Source organism: Onychostoma macrolepis, chromosome 07 (genome assembly GCF_012432095.1).
Source record: "Onychostoma macrolepis isolate SWU-2019 chromosome 07, ASM1243209v1, whole genome shotgun sequence".
NCBI lineage: Eukaryota > Metazoa > Chordata > Actinopteri > Cypriniformes > Cyprinidae > Onychostoma > Onychostoma macrolepis.
The window spans coordinates 17,567,585-17,590,395 of NC_081161.1; the positions used below are offsets into that span (position 1 = coordinate 17,567,585).

The following is a 22,811-nucleotide window of genomic DNA, read 5'->3' on the forward strand; positions in this document are numbered from 1 at the left end:
AACAAAGCAGGCCCACCAGGTGCCCCCCAGGCACCTCGACTCCAGCCAGGGCTCACCTGACATGACCCTCAATGTCCCAGGTTACAGCCCCTGCCACATGGCCTGAGGGCAAGATGGCATCAGGAGGGGGCGCATTATCTTGGGACACAGATCTGCCATGACATCTCACCTTTGAGGTCCTCGGCGAGTCCATCCAGAAGTGTGCCACCAGTGCTACTGGATTCCAGTTGAGGGTCAGGCCAGAGAGTAAATCAAGTGACAGATGATAATCTGAGGGCCAGAAGACCATAATAAAAGTCAGCACTGGGGTGGGCAGTCCATTGATGGTGTGTTCTGGCGAGAAAGAAAAGCACAACAATAACTGGCCAAAGGAGAGGAGTGTGTGAGCAAAATAACTTGACTGACAGATGAGACTGGAAAACTAGACAAGACTGAGAAACTAGATAGACTGAGATAAGGGCTTGTGTGAGCTCAAAATGATAGGCTATATTTTTATTAGGTATCAAGATCAAAGGCACCCCGTGTAATTATATTTATGAACTTTTCATTTTTTAATTATAACAATACATCCATTTCGAATAATAAAACACAATCAGAAAGCATAATTAACCAATCAAATGAAATCAATATCAACAAAATTCATTTCTGCACTACAGAAGTGGCACAGAAGAACACAAAAGTGGTATTTGGGTATATTTACAGACTGTTTAATGAGGCTTAGAGGTGGCATGAAAGCATTTAAATTCATAATAACAATATGCGATTAATGTTTTAAATATATAGGTAAGTTCTGGATATAAAAAAAAATTAATTACATAAATAACTGTTCTGATACTTTAAAAAACCAAAACGGCCAGTAGGTAGCGGCAAGTCACTGTTAAAAAGATTCGTTCAAAAACAGCAAAATCAGACCATCGTGTTCCTAAAAAGTCACTTAATATTAATTTTGTTTATTGAACTGTTTTATTGAATCAATATCACATTTGCAAACTCCCGTTATAATCATTAAAATGCTGCCACTGATAGTTTTTGAGCTTACTGTATGAATGCATTCATTTACGGATCCTTGGACTTTCCAGGAGTTCACGGCAAAAACCTGCTAGTCGGTCGCAAGGCAGTTCTTTTAGCGTTTTTTTTTTTTTTTTGCTTAATAACTTAATAACAGTAAGCGGATCCCGCGCTGTTTTCATATGCATGTTTCTTTATTGCTTTAACTTGTCAAAAACTAAGCAATATACACGATACAGACTGTTATTATCGTTAATATGAAATATCATTAGATATGAATTCGATCATTCGTTTTTTTTTGTTGTTTGTTTGTTTTTGTTTTTTTGCATTTTTTAAATTCTCATTCTTGTCAGCAGCTCTTCGCGAGTTTTTATGACGTAATTCATTCAATTAGAACGTTGGTATTGCAGTATATAAAGGCCTAAAAATCACTTGCTCATTTTGTTGGTTGAAGTTTCGGAGTAGCTATCTAATGGTAAAGTCACAAACGGTTTTATCGTGAGACAGCTAAATTGATTACTAAAAGAGCTAGATATGGAGTCTGTATACGAACCCTGTGTACTTCTAAAATACACCACCAACATGGCAGAGAACCATCCTCATCAGCTTGATGAGACGCCTGTTGGTCCGGGTGAGACTGATGCTGGGAGAAAGGAGAAAAAGACAAAGAAGTGCTTCTGGAGGTGGCCTTTTGGGCCTGGTGAGACTGTTGGACAGAGAAAGGAGGCGAAGATAGAGGAGAAAAAGAAGAATGTCTGGAAGTGGCCCACTCTCTGCTTTCCTCGCCACAGAACTGCAAAATATGACCTGGTTAAGGCTGAGAAGGAGTTCAAGTGTGTGGCGGGAACATATCAGAGACATGATGACAATGGTACAATCATATTGTGTCATGATGATACAAGTGGAAATGAAAATGGCTGATTCCTCAATTACTATTCTTCTCATTTTTATAACAAAGAATCACTATCCCAAGTACTGCTGTCATCCTCACATCAAGTATTTTAGAGTGACAGAGATCAGAAATGTAATTACTTTAAATCACTTTAAATGATTGGTGTCTTTACCAGTATGTGAGAATTCAATTTGAGAAACAAATCTGTTGATTTCCATTGTTTAAAGAGGTTTAATTTAGAAATCAAGTCCAAAGTGGCCCTAAATAAAGAACGACTCCAATTTGAAGATGCAGTATGTTTTATTAATATTTTTTATTTTGAATTGGTTCATATTATAGCTCCAACTTCAGAAGTCCCTCCTGCTGCTGAGGAACAGCCAGAGCTGGACGTCCCGGGCAAGGGTAAGAATAATAAATCAATGAGAATTAGAAAACGTCTTTATAAATTATAAAATAAAATTTGAAATCTAAAAATGTATTTCATATTAACTACAATTGTTTACCTTTTAATAGGCCACATTTTGAGGCATTATAAAATTGGTCCCAAGCTGGGTGCAGGCGGATTTGGCTTGGTGTATGCAGGAACTCGCCATGAGGATGGACTCAAGGTTTACATTTCTTATTAAATTTTTTGGCTTACAAAACTTTGTATATCTCTTCAGGATTCATGAATATTATGAAATCTCTGCTCATGCTAACTGTTAACCCCTTGTTTTGTTGATCAGGTGGCTGTGAAATTTTCAGTGAAGGCACCAAACATGCCATACATCACAGCGGTGAGTCATTGCTTCTCAGTCACTGTTTTCAATTTATAACATCTTATATTCATGTTAATCACAGACTGCAAATGATTTGTCAGCTGTTTTGAAGACTTTATTTGGGAAACCACCCCCATCGAACGGCCATGTTTTCTCTTTTAGCCCGGTCATCCCAAACGCCTCCCGTTGGAGATTGGCTTGACACTGATGGCCAATAAGGGCCCCAGCGCTCCTCAAATAATTAAACTGCTGGACTGGCAAGAAGAGACAGACCACTACATCATGGTCATGGAGCGGCCCTTGCCTTGCATGGATTTGCTTAGTTTCATGGAGCTACACGGAGGAACCCTCGATGAGGGCACGGCACGACATGTTATGCGGCAGGTCATTCGTGCCGCTAAAGTTTGCTGTGACAACGGTGTCTTCCATCGGGACATCAAACCGGAGAACCTCCTGGTGAACCAGGACACCATGGAGGTGAAACTGATTGACTTCGGTTGCGGTGCCCTCATGAAAAAATCGTCTTTCAAAGTCCTCTGTGGTATGTTAGACAAACTGTTGTGTTCATTAGCTCACAGAAACTCATGCAACATATAGTCAGCATGCTGTGGAAATGTAGTAAACATCAGACAACATCTCTCTCTTCCAGGCACAAGACAGTTTTTTCCTCCAGAGTACAAGTTCAACGGCAAATACCATGCAAAGCCCATAACAGTGTGGTCCCTCGGGATTATCCTGTTTGAAATGGTGTGCGGGGATTTTCCCACAGCGGATGACCTGTACTTGACCTCTGCCAACATCTGGACCGGTCCAGGCCTGTCACAAGGTGAGATCTTCATCAAACAACAAAGGAGGACCATTTGAGTGCTATATCTGCTTCAAACAGAGCAGGTGTGAAGTATAAGCTAATAATGAGACATCTGTCTCTTTTTGGACAGAATGCTGCGAGCTGATTTGTGATTGTCTGCAGCCTAAGCCAAAGAAGAGGCTCACTCTGGAGAAGATGCATCTCCATGACTGGTTTAAGGTATGGAGTCCTTATAAGCTAAATGTTGTTTCATTTAGTTGTTTCTGGTTTAGCTTGGTCATCAGTCATATAGTAATCATTAACTAGATGCCAAAATGTGATGTAAATGAAATGTATTTAGACGATACATGTAATGTGTTTGTTTTTAAGACAGGGAGAACATCATAAAACGACTCCTGTCACGGCCACCCTTGATTTCTGTTCTCAGTCTGCTTTGCATCTGCTGGACCGACATGAGTGGCCTTCCCATCCCTCCACTCAGGCCTTAATGTATTGCAGGGCCACTACGTTCTTGACTTAAAGCAGCAATATTTGTATCTGGCAGTATTGCTTGCTTAGAGATCTGTACTTAATAGTTATTTGTATATCATTATTATATTTATATACTTTAAAGAGTCTCATAAAAAACTGTAAAGAAAGAAATTTGTTAGAGATTTTGTTAAAAGAAAAAAAAGAAAATAAATGTATAAGAAAATGTATAATAAATGTGGGTTTATAATTATATTGCACTGTTTCTTTGTAGAGTTTCATAGTACTTTACATTGCCTTGAGGCTCCTGGAAAAGTCAATTCAGTCACTTCTGAAACTGTTATGGCCCCACAGTTTCCTGTCATGAACTCAGGCCAAACATCTACTGTTATCTGACATCTCTCACACTTTAAAATGAATATAATTAATAAACATCAGAAATGTTTAAAAACTACACATTTCACACTGTTAAATTAATTTGTTCACCTTTAGATCAACATTTGGCATGTTTCTCAGACTGTCCTGTTCATGTGTACCAAGTTTTGTGATTTGGACATTGCATTCACAAGATATAGACAAATTAGTGATTATTGTCAGTTTCACACTATGTACAAACCTGTCATGTGGTTTTTAAAAAGGCTGAATAGTTCAAACTGGGAATGATTTCCAGGAATGCATCCCTAGCTGCAGCCAGTAATATGGCTGTGATTGGATTAGAAGCCTGTTTTTGCTCATTCCAGACAAACAGTCAAGTCTGTTAGTGGTGAGGATTTTTAGTGACTATTTCTGCAGGTTACATTGATACACCAGTAAATGGCAACTATCTTTATGAGTGAGTCACTGAATCATTCATTCAAAAACACTGATTCATTCAGATTCAGAGTTTCAAAAATACATCAGTTCCTCCAATTCCATCACTACTAAAAACTTACTGATAAAAACCAAAAACTGAGTGCCAGTGCTATCGGTTTATCTTTTCTTAAGTGATTTCGCCAGTCATGTGGTAATAAAGATGAAAAAGACAACATTTAAAAGTTTGAATACTTTTATTTGAGAGGTTTCATACATGTACTCACTGTGAGCATTCAGATCAAACATTTACACCACTATATGAAATACTGGAAAATGTCATCCTCTCATTAAAATTATGTTTAATGCTCAGTTATTAACATTAATCGGGTTCTGAAATTATACATCTCTTTTTTTTTTGTCTCGCAGTAGTAAAAACGTAATAAAAATGCCCACTTGTGACAGCCAATCTTCACAAATGTACATTGTTTTATTTTAGAAAATAACCAAAAGCAACATAAACGGGGAAATATTATTAAATCTTTCCATATTATTAAATGTACAATGAATTGAATGTACATCTTTCAACCAAGGGGATGAAACGAATAAACCATAATCTAATCACTTACAGACACATGATGAAATGGAACACGAACAGAAGTAAATGTATACTCAGGGCTACCAATGAGAGACTGAAAGGCTTAGTGGTCATAGTCGTTATAGATCAACCAGTCTCTCTAAGAGACTGGCTAACTCAAAATGAGCCTATTTATCATCTGCAATGCACACAGTAAATTAGACATTTTATAAAAAGGAAATGACATTTTGAATATAAAAAAAAATATTATACACATTTTTGGCCATGTAATGAATTACTGAGGCTGAAAACCTATACCTTAAAAGACCAAAAGATGATCTGTTAAGGTATTATCCATCCTCATGTTTGATGGATGTTTAAATGTTCTCATCAATAAAGAAAATGATAAATCATTAGGTGAACTGGATGAATTTATATCAACTGCATGTGAAAGAACTTTAACATATATTTTTTAAGTTCAGTGCAATTCATATAGAATATGTATGGGGTTAGACTAATCATTTCAAGTGACAACCATGAGGACAATCTTATTCATGTAGATTGCAAAGTGCTGGTTTGTCCAAGATTAATGAATGGTTTACATGAATGTGAAGAAAGCACCAAAACAGCCTACTGAAGGCAAAACATATACATGAAATTTAGTAATGTTTTCATCGCTACATGGATTCTTTTGAAAAATCAAGGTGTGTTATTCCGTGCCATCCACTGGGAGTCTGGGATGCACTCTCTGAGGTAGCCGTGAATATGACCAACTTAAAGAAAAAGCTTTAACACAAAAACACAACGTATTATTTTCAACATAGCACCACTGTTGATAAACAGATAAAGAGTAAAATCTCTTTCTCCACTTCTTTTCATTCCAATCCCGATATTTACCATGGGTTCACCTTAGCCCTTCGTATTACCTCTGCTGGGCATCAAGGGCATGAAATCGATTCAGTCAGTTCATGTTTGTTTCCTTTATCTTCCTCCACTCTTCTTCCAATCGTTTCGTTAAAGTCTCCTGCAGTGCATCTACCAGCTACAAGATCTTCATGCAGACTTGACAGCGACTGATGCGTGACCGGTACTCATCTCCCTTCAGCGTCTCCTGGGCACGACCCTGGACGAACTGTTCGCTCTGCTCTACCGTGGTCAACCAGAAACTGTACTTGTTGGCGAAGTAGTGGCAGGTGCCGCGGGCTCCGTTGCACTCGATGAAGGGGGTGGCGCGGAAATCCTCCAGACAAGAACCAGGAGACACCAATGACTGACCGCCTCCTTCGGCACCAGCGGCTGTGTGCTGAAGGACAACCATAAACGCTAGTGAGGAGCCCTTCCAAATGTATCCAAATCATGAACATTTAAAAGTAAAGTAGTTTGTGTTTATATATTACATCATGTATAAACTGTCAACAGGTCTTTTATTGTATTAACTGTCAAGTGTTTGAACATTATTTTCTACACTGTAAGCTCAGTTATAGTATGTGCATTGAGGTAGAAGTGAATTTTACCATAAGGAAGGAGTAACCAATCCACAGACTTCTCCAGCCCTGAGGGCAGGTTGGTATGCTGAGGTCTTGGCTATGTACAGCGATCGCTTGAGATGGAGCTTCACACACTGAGCAGCGGCTAATGTACTGAGCTATCTGCTGATCTGCCACAGGCATCATGGGAATGGGTGCCGTGGTGGACAGCCAATAGGATTTGTCATTGCGGCTAGCGTAGTAGCAGATCTCATCGACTGTGCAGTACAGGAAGGGGATGGTGCTGAAATGCGGCAGGCAGGAGCCGGGCAATCCTGTGAGGAAGAGAACATTTTAATTCAATTATCTTGAGGCACGTCAACTTATTAGTACATACAAGTAAAAAACAAAACAAAACAGAATTATCAAAATGGTATGAAAATTGACAACGCTTATAATAACCACCATAGTGTCTCACCCAGGTCCTGGTTGTGTGCTTTCTCCTGCCCCTCTACATAGAGCAAACTGTAGCCCTCCCACAGCTTGGCCATGCCTTGGGGACACATGGGCACCTGGCTGGACTGACTGTGTTTCACCAAAGTATAACCGATACCAGTACTGCGCGCCGGTGGACCAGGAAGACCTTGCATTCCTGTTGGGCCATGGGTTCCTGTAGATGATATGTGAAAGTGGAAGAAAGATGTAACCCGGAAAACCATAGGAAAATCTGGTGTTACCATGCGCACTTGAAAATATGCTGTTGTTAACAAAATTTCTGTCTTACAAATATACAGTTAATGAAATGCTTACCTAATTTGACACTAAAATTACTTCTACCAGTGTATCCTATCTAGTCACAGTGACTGGCTCATATTAAATAATATGATTTGATAGGAAACAATCACATGAATTTAGATGTTACCACATAAAGCACATAAACGTAACACTAGATTAACGGTTCTCATCTGGTTTTGCTTCAGAATCCAAATTTTACACTGGAAATCAAGTGACGCAAGACAAGGTCAAAATGTCTACAGCACAATGTATGTTTATGCATGTTAAATGTTTATTACAAAAGTGTATTGCAAAAAATATAAATATTTACAGCAGTTAAACATTTGGGGTATGATTTTCTGAAAGTCTCTAATGCTCACCAAGGCTGCATTTATTTGATAAAAAACATTTTTATATTTAGATTTTTTTTTTTAATTATTCCTGTGATATTAAAGCTGCATTTCCAGAAGCCATAACTCCAGTCTTCAGCATCACAAGATTAGAAATCATATTAATATGTTGAGCTGTTGCTCAAGAAACATTGCTCATTATTAAGCTGAAAACAGTTGCTGCTTAATATTTTTGTGGAAACCATGATGCAGTTTTTTCTGATGAATAGAAAGCTAAAAAGAACAGCATTTATATGAAATATAAATCCTCTGTATTATTATAAATGTCTTTACTGTCACTTCTGAGTAATTTAATGCATCCTTGCTGAATAAAAGTATCTTTCTAATAATTTCTTAATAAATGATCATCTTAAAGAAGTTTGATGGCTCATACAATTGTTTTTTTCTTTGTGTGTGTGTGTGTGTGTGTGGGGGTTATATGGTTAGATTTTTTGTATTATTTGAATTACTACTGATCCATGATCAGAACAGATCTGTGAACCAACATTTGAGAACCACTGCTCCAAAACATTTATATAAAAGATGTAAAAGGTAGGAGAACACTCTTTGTACCTTGGGTTCCTGTGGGTCCTTGGATTCCTTGAGGTCCGGGGTCACCAAAAGCTCCAGGAGATCCAGCTGCACCAACAGGACCAAGTCTACCCACTGGCCCTCTGAGTCCTTTGGGACCTAGAGAATGTTCAAAGGAATTGAAATTGGAGTTAAAAGGTTAAATAATTGATCAGATTTTCAGTTTCATATTTCTTACTTTTTTCTTATCTTCTGCAAGGACAAAAAAAAAAAAAACCTCACCTGGGAATCCTGGACTGCCTGGTAGGCCTGGAATTCCTGCCTGACCAAGAAACCCATCAAGACCTGGTGGGCCCCGTTCCCCCAATGGCATATTGTCGGTTATGTTACGTGCAACCACAGTACCTGGACGTCCCTTAGGACCGTCAGAACCTGAGAGGACAATAAGCAAAAGGTGATGTTTCAAGAATGCTCATGATTTATTAATGTTAGCTAACTTTTTAAAAAGATTTAAAATGCCTACTGACCCTTTAATCCTCTGGGTCCATTCCTGCCATAATCTCCTTGTTCTCCTGGGAACCCTGGTGGTCCACGTACACCACTAAAGCCAGGGTCACCTCTTTGTCCTTATAAATCCAGACAGCACAAAAATGAATAAATTCCAATTAATAAAATATGGGAGCACGGTTAAAGAGATGGAAAAATATTAAAACAGTAGAAAAAATACCTTTAAAACCAGCATTGCCTTGAAATCCAGGCGCTCCAAAAGCACCGGGGTCTCCACGTTGTCCTGGTATTCCTGGTCGCCCAGGAAATCCGGCATCTCCCCTGTCTCCTTGGACTGTTCCAGGGCCCGGTGGACCAGGTAGGCCAGGAGGGCCAAAGGGACCTACAATTGATCCAGTTCATCTGATTTCAATGCATCACAAGAACTGTGGGCAACTGCAAAAGGTTACAGTTTCACGCTCAAAGAGCTAGTAATTGCTAGTCCTCTAGATCAAACATCTTTTTGTTTTAGATATATATATAGCCCAAGAAAGGATCAGTTCAATCTTAGAGAGGCAATAAAAGTAATGAGAACAGAGAGTACAGAGATGTCCTGTACCTTCTCGTCCATCTAATCCCGGAAGTCCAGGGTCTCCGGGAGGACCTGGGATATTAGAAGGACTAGGTGGGCCAGGGGGGCCTGGATTACCAGGGAAGCCTCTCAAACCAGAGGCACCTGAAAACCAAGATTTCATAGTCATAGTCATTAAATACATACATACTAAGCTGGTCAAACTAAACAATGGTCTCATGATTGCTTGTTTGTTTTTTGGTTTTATTTGGGGGTGGGTGATTAGATGGCTCAGTCTCTCATCCATGTATATTTACTGCCATACAAGCAATATATATGTATTTAAGAGTTTCAGATAAAGCCAAAGGTCTGGTGAGGTTAACTGCACGTTCAGTGGTCCATACACATGATTCTCCTCACCAGTGTCTCCTCTGGATCCTTTTTCTCCAGGGCGCCCAGGTGCTCCGGGCTGTGATGAACCTCTCTCCCCCTTCAGGCCATTCACACCAGGAGCTCCAGTCCGACCACCTTCAGTCACACCTGAGGACATTTGTTAAATAAGTGAGCAGTCACTAGTTCGTTCATGTTTAAAGTATATTGTAGAACCTTATATTCAGATGATAATGTACCTGGAACTCCAGACAACCCCTTGGATCCTGGAAGACCATTGAGTCCATCTAAACCAGGTGATCCTGGAAAACCTGAAGTAATATTTGAAACAGGGTATTTCAGAAATGGCAACATGCTGGGTTCAATTAGTTTGTAGAAAGATGAATGACTACAGCTGAAAAAAACATGTTTTTAGCAATATCTAACGGCAAAACGGTACAAGTTCTTGTTTAACCTTTCTCTCCTGGTGAACCTGGAGCTCCAGGACGGCCTGAATCTCCATCACGCCCCTTCTGTCCTGGATAACCAGGGAGACCCCTAAAGCCTGGGAGGCCTGGTGAGCCTATAAACAAATACAACAATAAAAATAAAATTAGGTAAGCTGCTGATATAAAAGCTGAAATAATTTCAACAGAATCATAAGTGTGGATCCAAACTTCCACATACCACCAAATCCAGGTGCTCCCGGCTCTCCAGGAAAACCTTTCTGACCTTGATATCCCAATATTCCTGGGAAACCAGAATCACCTGGTTCACCAGGAAGTCCTGGGCCACCTAGTTATGAAAGGTAAAGGACAAAAATCTAATTAAGAAATCAGACTGGAATTTACATTATTAAAATGAAATATAGTACAAAAGATAGAAGAGTTTATAAACTATATACATACTAAGAACCTGAAAAAATGTCTTTCTAACCTGGGAATCCAGGATTTCCAATCACACCCTTTGGTCCAGGGGGTCCAGATAATTCATATGAATCACCTTTCTCACCTTAAAGACAATGTTTACAGGCATCAGACTACTATTCAACTACTTGCATTTGCCATACGTATTGTAGGTCAGAAATAAGGTACATTATTATTATTATTATTATACTTGGCTTTGACAGAATCACAGAGATATCACCTTTGCCACCAGATTGCCCTGGAGTGCCTGGGAACCCCTGAACTCCAGGTACACCATCATCACCCTGCAATGGAGAACAACATGAAAAGTAAGAGACGATGTATATTTCTGTGCATAACACATTTGGACAAGTGCAAGTATGAGACCATATTAGACCCTTTGCTGATAACTGTATTAGTACTGCTGCATCCATAGTAAACTTTTATACATATTTATACTGTACTTGTGGCCTGAAAACAGGATACTTACACTCAGGCCTGGTAAGCCAGGGAAGCCCATAACTCCAGGTGAACCTTTGGGACCAGGGAAGCCAAAGGAGCCAGGAATACCTGGGAGTCCAGCCTGTCCAGGAAGACCTTTTGCTTGGTCTGCAACACCAGGTAATCCAGGAAAGCCTTGACGTCCAGGTGACCCTGGAAAACCCTTATCACCTGTTAAAAAGAAAAAAACATTTAGTTTTTACTGAGATTCTAATGACGGAACGATTGGTTCTTTTATCACAAACTTAAATGAAAATGTCATTAATAACTTCACTGAACTCTACTCTCTACTCCAGCTCAACATCACAAGTCCATGAACACCTTTATGCCACTAAACGGCATGGATTCATCATTAGAATCTAAGGAACTGAGGTCTAGTTGGATGGTCTGTCAACTTTTTGTACCTCTTGGTCCTGGGAAACCAGGCAGTCCACCACCTCCTGGGTCACCTTTTTGACCCTTTTCCAGCTGCTCTACTGGAAGCACTGGAGAGGGTCCTGGAAGACCAGGAGCACCACGTTCCCCTTTAAAACACAAACATATATCCATTAATTTAGTACATTAAAGGTATAGTTCACCCAGAAATGAAAATTTGATGTTTATCTGCTTACCCCAAGGGCATCCACCGCCATGTCTAACTGAGTCTCCATGTCTTGTAATATGAAGAGCTCAGGACAGTTAGACATTGCGGTGGATCAGCGGTAAAAAATTATATAAATACTTTTCAGTTTCTTGCACAGACCGATCGTTTCGTGTCTAAAGACCTCAATGTATCGTCACGAGCCACAGGGTTTAATTTGGTTTTGTCTGTGCATGTTGTTTTTTTTCTCTCAAAGCCATGGGTCCCATTGACTGACAATATATGACTGACAGACTGCAACGGTTTGAGTTAAAAATCTACGTTTGTGTTCTACTGAAGAAACAAAGTCACCTACATCTCAGATGCCCTTGGGGTAAGCAGATAAACATCAAATTTAAATTTTTGGGTGAACTCTCCCTTTAATTGTATTACTGCAGTGCATTTTAAAATATAATTACAATAAACTATTTTTATTGTAATTATATTTAATGCACTATTTTATATCTTGGTTCTTCCTGAAGTTCCGAATTCTTTTTAGAGTGCCTTCTATGGTTTCACTTAACTAAAAATCCACAATCAAATGTTCTGTAAATGCTATGAATATACCTTTGGTTCCTCTTGATCCAGTTCCTCCAGGTAAGCCATCCTGCCCAGTAAAACCAGGTAAACCTTTAACACCTGGGCCACCTGGGACTCCGGGAGAACCAGGTAAACCTGGGAACCCCAACAATCCAAGAGACCCCTTCTCCCCTTGAACAAAGACAACAAAATATCTACATTATGATAATTAAAAGTAAAATGTGCTGATTAGACTATTTTATGCTATTTGAAACAATCTCTGAGATGCTTGTTTCGTGTCTTTGTAATAATGCACAGCATAATTTCAATAGTGTGGTTTTAGAGATAGTAGAAGCATGTTAAAATGACTGCAGAAGTGAATCTAGAATAGCTTCTATCAGCAATATAACTCAAGAAAGTCAAATCAATTTAAAAAATAAGCTCTTTCTGCAATATCATACCCTTTATTCCTGGTCTTCCAGGTATGCCTGGACGTGTTCCAATGCCAGGGGGTCCAGGAGGTCCCCTAAATCCCTGTGACCCTGGGAAGCCAGGAAGTCCTGGTGTACCCTTTATTCCACCAGGCCCTGGAGTCCCTGGATCTCCTCTCACACCTTTCAGCCCTGGAAAACCTGTGGAGGAAAAAAATTGTTAAAATATAATATAGGCATTAGCTCTGAAAGTGCATAGAAAATACTTGGATTTCACTGAAATAAATTCCATTAAGATTTTTTTTTTTTTTTTTTTAATGAGATGGGTGAACAAAACATATTTCACAATTTGTGGAAATGTCAGTTTAATGTAAAGTCTAATTATAGACTGAATGTACAAGAAGCTGGAACATACTTTCATGACTAACTAAAGATGCTGCTGTTTACCAGTAGGTGGGTTTGTGGTTAAAGGCACACAAGCACATCAGGGTTAAAGCAAGTTCTGAGGCTAGACTGTTAGATTAGAGGCTAGATTTCTCAAATTCATTGAACCTGAGGATTAGTACTTAAGCACACAAGTTTTAGGCCATCTTTTACGTGTGAGTGCACTATGTGCTTCCTGCTTCATGGTACACAAACGCACAAAAAGATGGAGGAATACAACCACTCCAGTGATAAAAGACCATGGATGAAAATTTTTTAATAGACGGTCAGTCCAAGAAATTTCAAATTAACATTTTGCAGATCCAAATAAACAAATTAACATTGTCACTATGAACAAACTACTCTACTGGTTTGAAATAGATGCCTAAAAGGGAGAGTTCACCCAAAAATGAATATTCTGTCATCATTTTGGGTGAAATATTAATTAGGTGGACTGGAAACACAAGGAAAGACAAGTGCATTAAAGGGTTAGTTCACCCAAAAATGAAAATTAGCCTGTGATTTACTCACCCTCAAGGCATCGTAGGTGTACAGGTATATGACTTTCTTCTTTTAGACGAACCCAATCAGAGTTATATTAAAAATTGTCCTGGCTATTCCAAGCGTAATCATTGCAGTGGGCGGGTGTTTCTGTTTAACAGTTCAAAACACGTAAAATAAAGTGCACGCATCCATAATAAAACATTCCTCACATGGCTCCGGGGCATGAATAAAGGCCTCCTGTAGCGAATCCATGCGTTTTTGCAAGAAAAATATTTCAAACATAATAAGCAAACGTAATTTTCTATCACTTCCGCTATCTTTCGTACGCGGAAGCCATTCTGGCATATGACGTAGGACGTATACGCATGTGCGCCTCTGAGATATGCTAGTCTCGCGAGTTTGTGTACAGGAGCAAAGGAAGCAAAGTTTCCTTACTTTACCAAAGGAAAGCCAGTCTTCTCTTGGCTTTTATCGAAATCCTCTGGCATTTTTCTTTACAAATCCTCGGTTTGTACTTCTAATTCATGACCGACGTTTTGTTTGGTTCTCTCTCTGCATTCGTCACTAATCACGCAAAGCTGACGTCCTACGTCATCTGCCGGAACGGCTTCCACATACCACAGTTACATGAAGTGAGAGAGAAGTATAGGGGTGTGCAACATTGACAAAAATAATATGTCAATATTTTCTGGGATTTTATCGACAACGATAATTAGACGATATTTTGCTGAATGTATTATTGTGCTGGTATCTTAAGGACTATCGTTGACAGCTGACTCCCACAGTTTTTGATATTCTTCATATTCTGTGTGGTGGTCAGTTCATCTTTTCCAATAAGTTTAAATTGATTTTTTACATTTTATGGGCATTTTTACCTTTATAAAGCCATTTTTTCTAAAAGTGTCCATTATCTTTTGAGTCAAATTCTTACATTAAATCAGCGAATTAGACTTTTGGGCTGTTACCAAGCAAATTCAATCAGTATCAACAAAATTCATCTTTGCAATGCAGAGAAAACACAGAAGCTGCATCTGAAGTGGCATTTAGATGTATTTACACACTGTTTAATGCAGGACATGAATGCATTTAACTTACAATTACAAATGCATAAATCAAGTTTTGATATATTAAACATAAAACGTTAAATACCGATATTTGAAATTATTTAAATAATAAAAGATACTTTGAATGTGAAATTAAAACCACCAGCAGGTGGCAGCAAGTCACTGTTAATAAGTGAGTCATTGCGATTGAACCGGATCATTCAAACGGTTGATTTATTCAAGAACAAAACAGCCTCATGTTGCTCAGAGACCCAAACAGTGCTTTTTTTGTTGTCGAAATAAAGCAAAAATAGGAAATATGGTGTCTAAAACGTTAAGTCTCTTAATTAACTTCTTGTTTATTGAACTGTTGTAAAAAATCAATATCACATTTGTAATCATGGTAATTTTTGGAGCATTATTTTTCATTACTCATCATGTGGAATTTATTAACTAGGCCAGGGCTAGTCAACTGGCGGCCAAATCCGGCCCGCCAATCATCTTCATCTGGCCCGAGGAAGAAGTACGCGCAGGTCGCATATATGCCTTGAATTGTTGTCCACAAGGTGGCAACACTGGCCTGGGCCATCCGAAAAAGAAAAGAAAGAGATGCAACAACAATCTATGGAGACCGCAGCGTTGACAAGTGTTTATGATAGAGATTTGAGATATCCACAACTCTAGTTTAACTGAGTACAAAGACAGTGTTATTAGTCATAACTTCTGGTGAGAAATAGCGCAAAATTATTATCAAATGAAGTATAGTTTGAAAGGCTGCGTGTTCGGCTGTACACATACACTGAGACGCTTCAGACTAGGCATGGGACGATAACCGGTTTCAAGGTATACCGCGGTTTGGAAAATTTCAAAACCACTAAAATTTTCTGTTATACCGTTCTGCGGTATGCGCAGTTTTTTTACGTGTCGTCAAAGACGGAAAGTGCAAGACTCCCTCAGTTGTGAGCAGTGAAGAGCGTAACGAGTCACACGGCCCCTCCTCCTCCGGACAGCGGTCAGTGAGGGTCACCTGTGTGTAGGATGATGTCCGAATGAGGTGAATCCATGGAACTTTTCCCCCGTCGAAAAAGGCGAAGTCTGCTGTCTGGGAATTTCTTGGGTAAAGTAGACCAATCATGTTCCGTACACAAGCCGTTTTGGCGCCGATCGCTAAATAAATACTTCCAGGTCGTACACAAACGATATATCCGTGTCGTCTTCATTTCTCCCTCTTTCACCCTCAATCAAGACAGAGACCCATTCGCCGGTTGTTTCAGTGTTGAAATAAACACTATTTGGCTTGCTACCGAGGCAGATAACATACCTAATTAACTAGCTAACGTCAGCTAGTTTCCTCTCTCACATTACCTCACAGAGCGGGGAATAGCAGACTAAAGTACTACGTTTCTGCGATTTAGTACAATAAATTTAGCTGGTATCACGTCTATAATTTTAAGCCTCCTGCCATTGTGTACATCTGTTCAAAATCACGACATTTAAAAAAGAAACAAACTGCTGGCTCTCAGGTGTCTTTGCCACTGTTTGAGTATTATACGGAGAGAGACCGTGTGTATGTATGCGTGTGTGTGTGTGTGAGAGAGAGAGACACAATCGCGCGCTCTCCTTATGTGTATGTGCACAGATCTTTGTACCTCACCGCTCATAACTTGGACTGAAAGATGAATGTGTAGAAAGTGAGCATATCTCCAAAAACCTTGTTGAGCTGCAGGTTTAATGACTGCATTTTGTATTTTTTACAGAAATTGTTTTGATTTATGTTTTTGATTATTGAGCTGTAGGTTTAGGTTAAGTGACTGCATTAAAAAATATATATTTTTTACTGAAAATAATTTATTTATGTTCTGATTATTGTTGAGCTGCAGGTGTAGGCTCACTTAAGTGACTGCATGTAATTTAATTAACAAGAATTCAATTATTTATATTAATTATTTAGCCTGACATGTTTAACGTTCCAAAATGTTCTATATGTTTCTTAAAAATAAAATGTATTGTGTTCAGTGGAAAAAAACTTTTGTTGCTTTTTACCCAGACATTTAAAAAGAACATATTTTAGAGCTGTAATCGCGATACCGTGAAACCGTGATATTTTTATTTAAGGTTATCATACCGTCAGAATCTCAAACCGGCCCATGCCTACTTCAGACAGACTGCCAGTAGCACTTCAATGGACAAAAACACACAATTATGTCAAAAAGTCTTAACTGAGTTACAAAGTCTTAAATGACCGTAAAGAGTTTGGAGAAAATCGGATGTGTGTCAGATCTTCGTCATGTGCATAAGGTTTAAAAAAAAAAGAGCTGCTTTTAAAGTGAAACACTCAGTAATCACTCAACTGCTCTAGTCGCTGATTAACTTTTGTAGCTTGAATAAAAATAAACCAATATAGTTTATGCATATACAAATTATAGTTTATGTGAAGATTGTTTTAAAATCACTTAAATTAAAAATTTCAGAGCCTATTAAATGTTAAAAATTAATGGCTTTCAATTATACTGTAATGTTGAATGGCACCAGTAGCAGTATTGGTATCAACTCTTCATTAATAATAGGCTAGGCTACTTAGTAAAAAGATGCCATTAAACATGTATTTAAAATATACTATCTATATGTTGTTTCTAAATTAATTTGGAGTTTCAATGTGAAATTATTACAACATAAATATATATAAATATATGATTAATCATGATTAATAATTACAGAAAAATGTGTGATTAATTATTTTTTTTAATTGATTGACAGACAGCACTCTGTTAACCTTTTATAGATCTTGGTGTTGGTAATATTAGTTCATTTTAGTGCTGAATATGCATTTCAATTTAATTTCTAATTTTATAGGCCCCCCAGAAAGAGATCGGGACGGCCCCCACCCTCTTGGCCCCCTTCAAATTTTCAGTTCGATAATGAAGTAACTCAAATGAAGCTAGTTGACTAGCCCTGAACTTGGCTATACGAAGTGGTATAAATAGCCAATATACATTTTCTTTCTCCATGTCTTTAATTTTGTGATCATTTTAAATGTAGTGAAAGTGCAGTGAAAGAACACACTCTACGCACGTGCACTAGTCTAGACTTCACGTAAAGTATGCGTGCACCCTGTAGATGTGTTTTGAATGGTTTTTACAAAATACTCAATGTCAAATCGCACATCGTTATTACGACATTACCGCAGACAATATATAATCGCACACCCCTAGAGAGGTGTTTATTACGTTTGAAATATGGATATTTTTCTTACAAAAACACATGGATTCGCTACAGGAGGCTTTTATTCACCCCCCCAGAGCCGTGTGAGCAGTCGCGTAGCTACGGGTGGGCCTGGGTGGGACCCACTTTCATCTGTGGCCCCCCCAATGAGAAGTTTGTAATTTTCCAAATGGATGTAATTTTTTAAACAATACTAATAAACGTCTTATTTCACTGTAACTTTATTTATTAACAATATTAAACGCTTGTTTTCATGGTCAATTACAGGTCGTTTCTTAGTTTTCCCTCTTCCTATAGGTGCATATCATATGCTTGTCAAAATGATGATTCGTCCGTTTCTGTTAGTCCCACCCACAATATTATGTTTACGACGTAAGGATATAATAGTAAAATGCACGCGTTTGTGAAGTTAAATTTGAAAATAGCCCAGTGAAGCAAACATAAATCAGATCAATTCTTTTAAAAAGTAAAAGTATTAGCAATAAATCCGGACCATCTACAGATGAAACCCGACAGACCACCTGAGGGTGCTGGATTTATCGATCGGAAACTTCTGAACCAACATTTAGCATAGGTACAGTGTTAGATCCGCTAAACAGATGCGTCCTTTGAGGAAAGAAACACATACACATTGTGCTAGATCCTGGTCGCCACACCAAACTGCATAGTTTGCAGCTGCGCACATTTCAGCGGTCCTCAATGTGCGTGAACTGACAGACGATTGATTATGAAATCATCAGCGAAGCCCCGTTGTTTCGTTGTTTGGAAATAAACTTCCTTTAGTTAACGCTAGTTAATGCATTAACTAACATTAGCAGTACATTTGTTACCGTGTTTATTCATCTTTGTTAACCAGCTCAGGCAAATGTTAACAGATAAAACTTTTAATTTTAATAATGTCCTATTAGTAAATTTTGAAATGAACATTAACATAACAAATTACTAATGTTAATGCATGCTTTAGAAGTACTGTGTAATGAACCTTGGTGCTGTATTTTTTGTTGGCAATTTGACATGCAGTTTTCATATACACACTTGGCCCACCCAGTTTTATGTAGGCCCACCCACTTAAACATTTCTGCCTACGCTAGTGCGTGTGAGGCACGTTTTATATGGATGCGCATGCTTTATTTGACTACTTTTGGTCTGTTGAACAAAAACACCACCTACTCCCATTCTAACGCTTGGAAGAGCCATGATAATTTTTAATATAACTCCGATTGGATTCGTCTGAAAGTAGGAAGTCATATACACCTAGGATGCCTCGAGGGTCAGTAAAACACAGGCTAATTTTCATTTTTGGGTGAACTAACCCTTTTTTTAACCCAAAGAGAAAGCATTGCAAGAGTGTGAATTGTGTGTTAGAGGAACATCAACACCAAATGGAGGGCATCAGGGAGGACAATATTTCTCACCTTGGCAGCCTAGTGAAGTGACCCAACACCAAAAATAGAAGAGGGTGACACCACAAATGGAAGGACGGGAGGGTGGAAATGATGGTGATGAATAAAGAGAAGGAGGGGAGGATGACCACAGAGAAAAGAATAATGAAAACAGATATTTTTGTGAGGAAGATCAGTAAACACAGGCTGACGAAGACTGATGAGAAGAGAAAGAGCCAGTAAAACATTTTACCGCAACTCAAATCTACAGTAGTAAACAATACTCACATGAAAATATCAGTCAAACCATAACAACCCAGTTTATTAAGATAGATTGAAAAAATGATGCCTCATGACAAAGTCTTAGAAGTTGAGTAGATCTGCCAAAAATTTAAATGTGAAAGGTCTTACTGAAAAAATTGCTTACTGTAGAGCTCAAGGCAGAGTTTACCCTAGTATATGTATCTGAGCAGTTCATATTATTACATCAAACGCCAAAATTGATTTGATTTGGTTACCTGGAGGTCCATCAAATCCATTAGCTCCAGCTGGCCCTCTGGGACCAGGAACACCCCCGGGAGGGATTTCTCCTGGTGGACCTATGGGACCTACAAGACCAGGAATTCCATCCGCACCTCGTTCTCCCTTTATGCCAGGAAAGCCATTGCGTCCATCATTACCTAAGGAGGAATGCATTAGCTTGATATCTAGCATGACTTATAAATGTCTAATGCCGAGTTCACACTGCACGATTTTAGCCCGATTTTTCAGTCGCCGACAGGTTTTGATAAATCGCTGACAAATGTCCGAAATCGGAGGCAAATCGGAGCTCGTTCACGCGAGTGACAATCGCGCAGTGTGAATTATCACAGACGCGATCTGAGGGAATCGCCGACACGTCGCTGATGCCTGTGAAATATTTGGCATGCTAAATATCTGGAGCTGTCGGCGATTCACAATCACGCTGTGTGCAATGATTTCTGACTGAAAACTACATCACGATGACCTTCAGCCATTGAGAGACAAAGATACAGGGCAGAGGGAAGTTCAGTGAGGAGTTATAGACCATATCAGTATTTTAATATGTACAATTATATCATACAGAAACAAGCACAAAGCTTGACCAGCCGCAACATCAGCATAACAGTTACTGCAAAATTATTATTTACCACTCTTTGCAGAACACAATCCCTGTTCCCTGCATCTCCCTCCTGCATAATCCGTCTTTCTTTTTGTAGCTGGAAATCAGCGCACAGACAATTTGCGGGCTATATTTTTTTTTAATACTTCCAGTCTCACTTGAGAACAACGGGCAGACGCACGCGGGTTCTCGCGTTATTTCCTTATCACTTCTCGCGTGTGTTTTGTTGTGAAACGTAGTTTGCGGATCAGACAGAGTTGTTGGCGATTCTTCCTATTGTGAAATCGTGCAATGTGAAAGCCCCTGTCGCCGATCCATCGTGCAATGTGAACACAGCAGCGACTGAATGCTTCCCCAGATAGTCACGCAGTGTGAAAACAACAGCGATCCGACGAGTTTGAAAATCGTGCAGTGTGAACTCGGCATAACAAGATTGGTGCTAATGATGTTGGTAGTGGCTATGTGAAAACATCTCATCAAACTTACCAGGCCTCCCCACTAAACCAGGTACACCAGGTTGACCCTTGTCTCCTGGCTCTCCTGGTCTTCCTGGAGAACCTGGACCTCCTGGAGTGGCCCCAAGCACCACACCGGGCTCTCCCTTAGCTCCTGGCAAACCTGGAAAACCATCTCTTCCTGGAGACCCTGGTAAGCCAGCATTTGTTATTCCTGGTAAACCTGGATCTCCTCTGGGTCCGGGGAACCCTAATCGTAAGATTTAAAAAGGTGCAATCACATTCATGAAATTGGTCCATTGTCTCCTCTCAACAGTGTAGAGACGTAAGAAGCACTGCTCACACAGAAGACAATTTCAAACCGAAAGCAGCAAAGGATTTTGTTGCTCAATGAGGTGATTTCATGTTACCAACTTGAAAATGAGTGAAATTTGCAAGGGGAAATTTTTCACCCTCCTGCGAAAATCCCAATCACACAGATTCCTATTGGAATGACTGGATTTTGAATGCAAAATTTCAACAGTAAATGTTACCGCACCTTGCTATTATACTTTTAAATATATGAATAGCCCAAGCAAGTTGACCAATTATATGTAAAATCTGTGGTTAGATGGCACACCCATTCACATTTGGGGCTGTAATCTTACCCTGGGGTCCTGGCTGACCTCCAGAGCCTGGTTCTCCTCTCTCACCCTTTGGCCCATCAAACTCTGGGCGCCCACTTGCTCCTGGGGAACCAGGTTGACCCTTTGACCCTAATATATTTGTATACACAAAAACATGCAAAAGAACACGTTTTAGCATTTTAAATGTTAAATCACTCTTTACAGTTAAATTACTACAATTATCAACTTTAATATACTTTTGGAAATTAAATTACCTGGCACCCCAGGATTTCCAAAGTATCCTGGATCTCCAAGTTCACCAGGAATCCTACAGGGCAGTGGTGTTCCTGTTGACATCCATATCATTGTCAGTAACATATAAAAACTGTCAATGATGGCCCATTCCACACACATTCCCTAAAACTAACCATAACAAACCAAGTATTAAAAGATGGGTGTTTGTGTAAATTGTTAGTTAAAAATTAGGGGTGCTCCGATCAGGATTTTTGAGGCCGATTACAGAAAGCAGTATCACCGATAACGATTTTTTAAAGCCTTCTTTTTATCATGTAGAATTATTTATAGCGATACTCCAATCAGAATTTTTAGACATTTATTCAGGGGCTGAATTTCATTTTTGAAAACGAATTCCCCCCTTAGTTGACTCTTGTGAGAGGGGATTTATTTTTTTAATTTGAGGGGTGGAGATGGGCATTTTTCAGGCATTTTTCAAAAATATATATTTATCTCACCTAAATGTTTGATCATGCAGTGCATTTTTGTTTTTACAATTGTGCAATTATTGCACAATAGCTTACACACAGCACAAGCCTGATTTCCACAAACACAACATTTATCCATTATTTTGATTTCAAATCCAAACATTGTTACTGAAAATGCTTTTTCAGCATTGTGATTTTTTTTTACACAGTACAGTAATCTTTCATAGACGTGTTTAAACGCAATAAATATAAGCAACACATTATTTAATGCTTTTTACTTTTGCATTTACTTCTAGATTTATATATTAAGTTATAATAAAACATTTAAACTACTTCTTACATTATCACAAGCATTCTAAATTAAAACTTACCAGAAACAGTCAGTTCTGCCTTTTGCATTTAAATCTTTATTATGAGCAATCCTGCTGTTAATAAAGTTTTTTTTTTTTCTAC

General features: G+C 38.9%; 2 protein-coding genes across 9 annotated transcripts in view; one reads left to right on the plus strand and one right to left on the minus strand.

Annotated features, from left to right (window-relative positions):
• Positions 1-1,317: 1,317 nt before the first annotated feature.
• LOC131544713 (serine/threonine-protein kinase pim-2-like) lies at positions 1,318-4,171 on the plus strand. Of its 2 annotated transcripts, none has more exons than XM_058783107.1 (8): positions 1,318-1,879; positions 2,240-2,302; positions 2,414-2,508; positions 2,626-2,676; positions 2,821-3,199; positions 3,308-3,484; positions 3,597-3,685; positions 3,836-4,171. In XM_058783107.1, exons 1-8 carry the CDS (start codon positions 1,543-1,545, stop codon positions 3,851-3,853), a joined length of 1,209 nt encoding a protein of 402 aa, XP_058639090.1. In that variant the 5' UTR covers positions 1,318-1,542; the 3' UTR covers positions 3,854-4,171. The 2 variants fall into 2 exon arrangements, with proteins under 2 accessions (XP_058639090.1, XP_058639089.1); XM_058783106.1 differs by having other exon boundaries at positions 3,840-4,171.
• A 790-nt stretch (positions 4,172-4,961) lies between these two features.
• Positions 4,962-22,811, minus strand: part of col4a6 (collagen, type IV, alpha 6) — a 106,017-nt gene continuing 88,167 nt past the window's right edge. For 6 of the 7 annotated variants that reach the window (XM_058780990.1, XM_058780987.1, XM_058780989.1 and 3 more), the window contains 22 exons: positions 21,912-21,983; positions 21,679-21,786; positions 21,063-21,281; positions 19,954-20,115; positions 12,892-13,062; positions 12,479-12,622; positions 11,697-11,816; positions 11,282-11,463; positions 11,033-11,096; positions 10,823-10,897; positions 10,574-10,681; positions 10,362-10,469; positions 10,147-10,218; positions 9,938-10,057; positions 9,566-9,682; positions 9,188-9,349; positions 8,988-9,086; positions 8,743-8,892; positions 8,503-8,619; positions 7,245-7,436; positions 6,815-7,101; positions 4,962-6,603 (listed from right to left, as the gene is read on the minus strand). In XM_058780990.1, coding sequence (XP_058636973.1) covers positions 6,343-6,603; positions 6,815-7,101; positions 7,245-7,436; positions 8,503-8,619; positions 8,743-8,892; positions 8,988-9,086; positions 9,188-9,349; positions 9,566-9,682; positions 9,938-10,057; positions 10,147-10,218; positions 10,362-10,469; positions 10,574-10,681; positions 10,823-10,897; positions 11,033-11,096; positions 11,282-11,463; positions 11,697-11,816; positions 12,479-12,622; positions 12,892-13,062; positions 19,954-20,115; positions 21,063-21,281; positions 21,679-21,786; positions 21,912-21,983 — 3,110 coding nt within the window. In that variant the 3' untranslated portion in view covers positions 4,962-6,342. The remainder of the gene's footprint in view (positions 6,604-6,814; positions 7,102-7,244; positions 7,437-8,502; positions 8,620-8,742; positions 8,893-8,987; positions 9,087-9,187; positions 9,350-9,565; positions 9,683-9,937; positions 10,058-10,146; positions 10,219-10,361; positions 10,470-10,573; positions 10,682-10,822; positions 10,898-11,032; positions 11,097-11,281; positions 11,464-11,696; positions 11,817-12,478; positions 12,623-12,891; positions 13,063-19,953; positions 20,116-21,062; positions 21,282-21,678; positions 21,787-21,911; positions 21,984-22,811) is intronic. The other variant, XR_009271931.1, reaches the window with a different exon arrangement.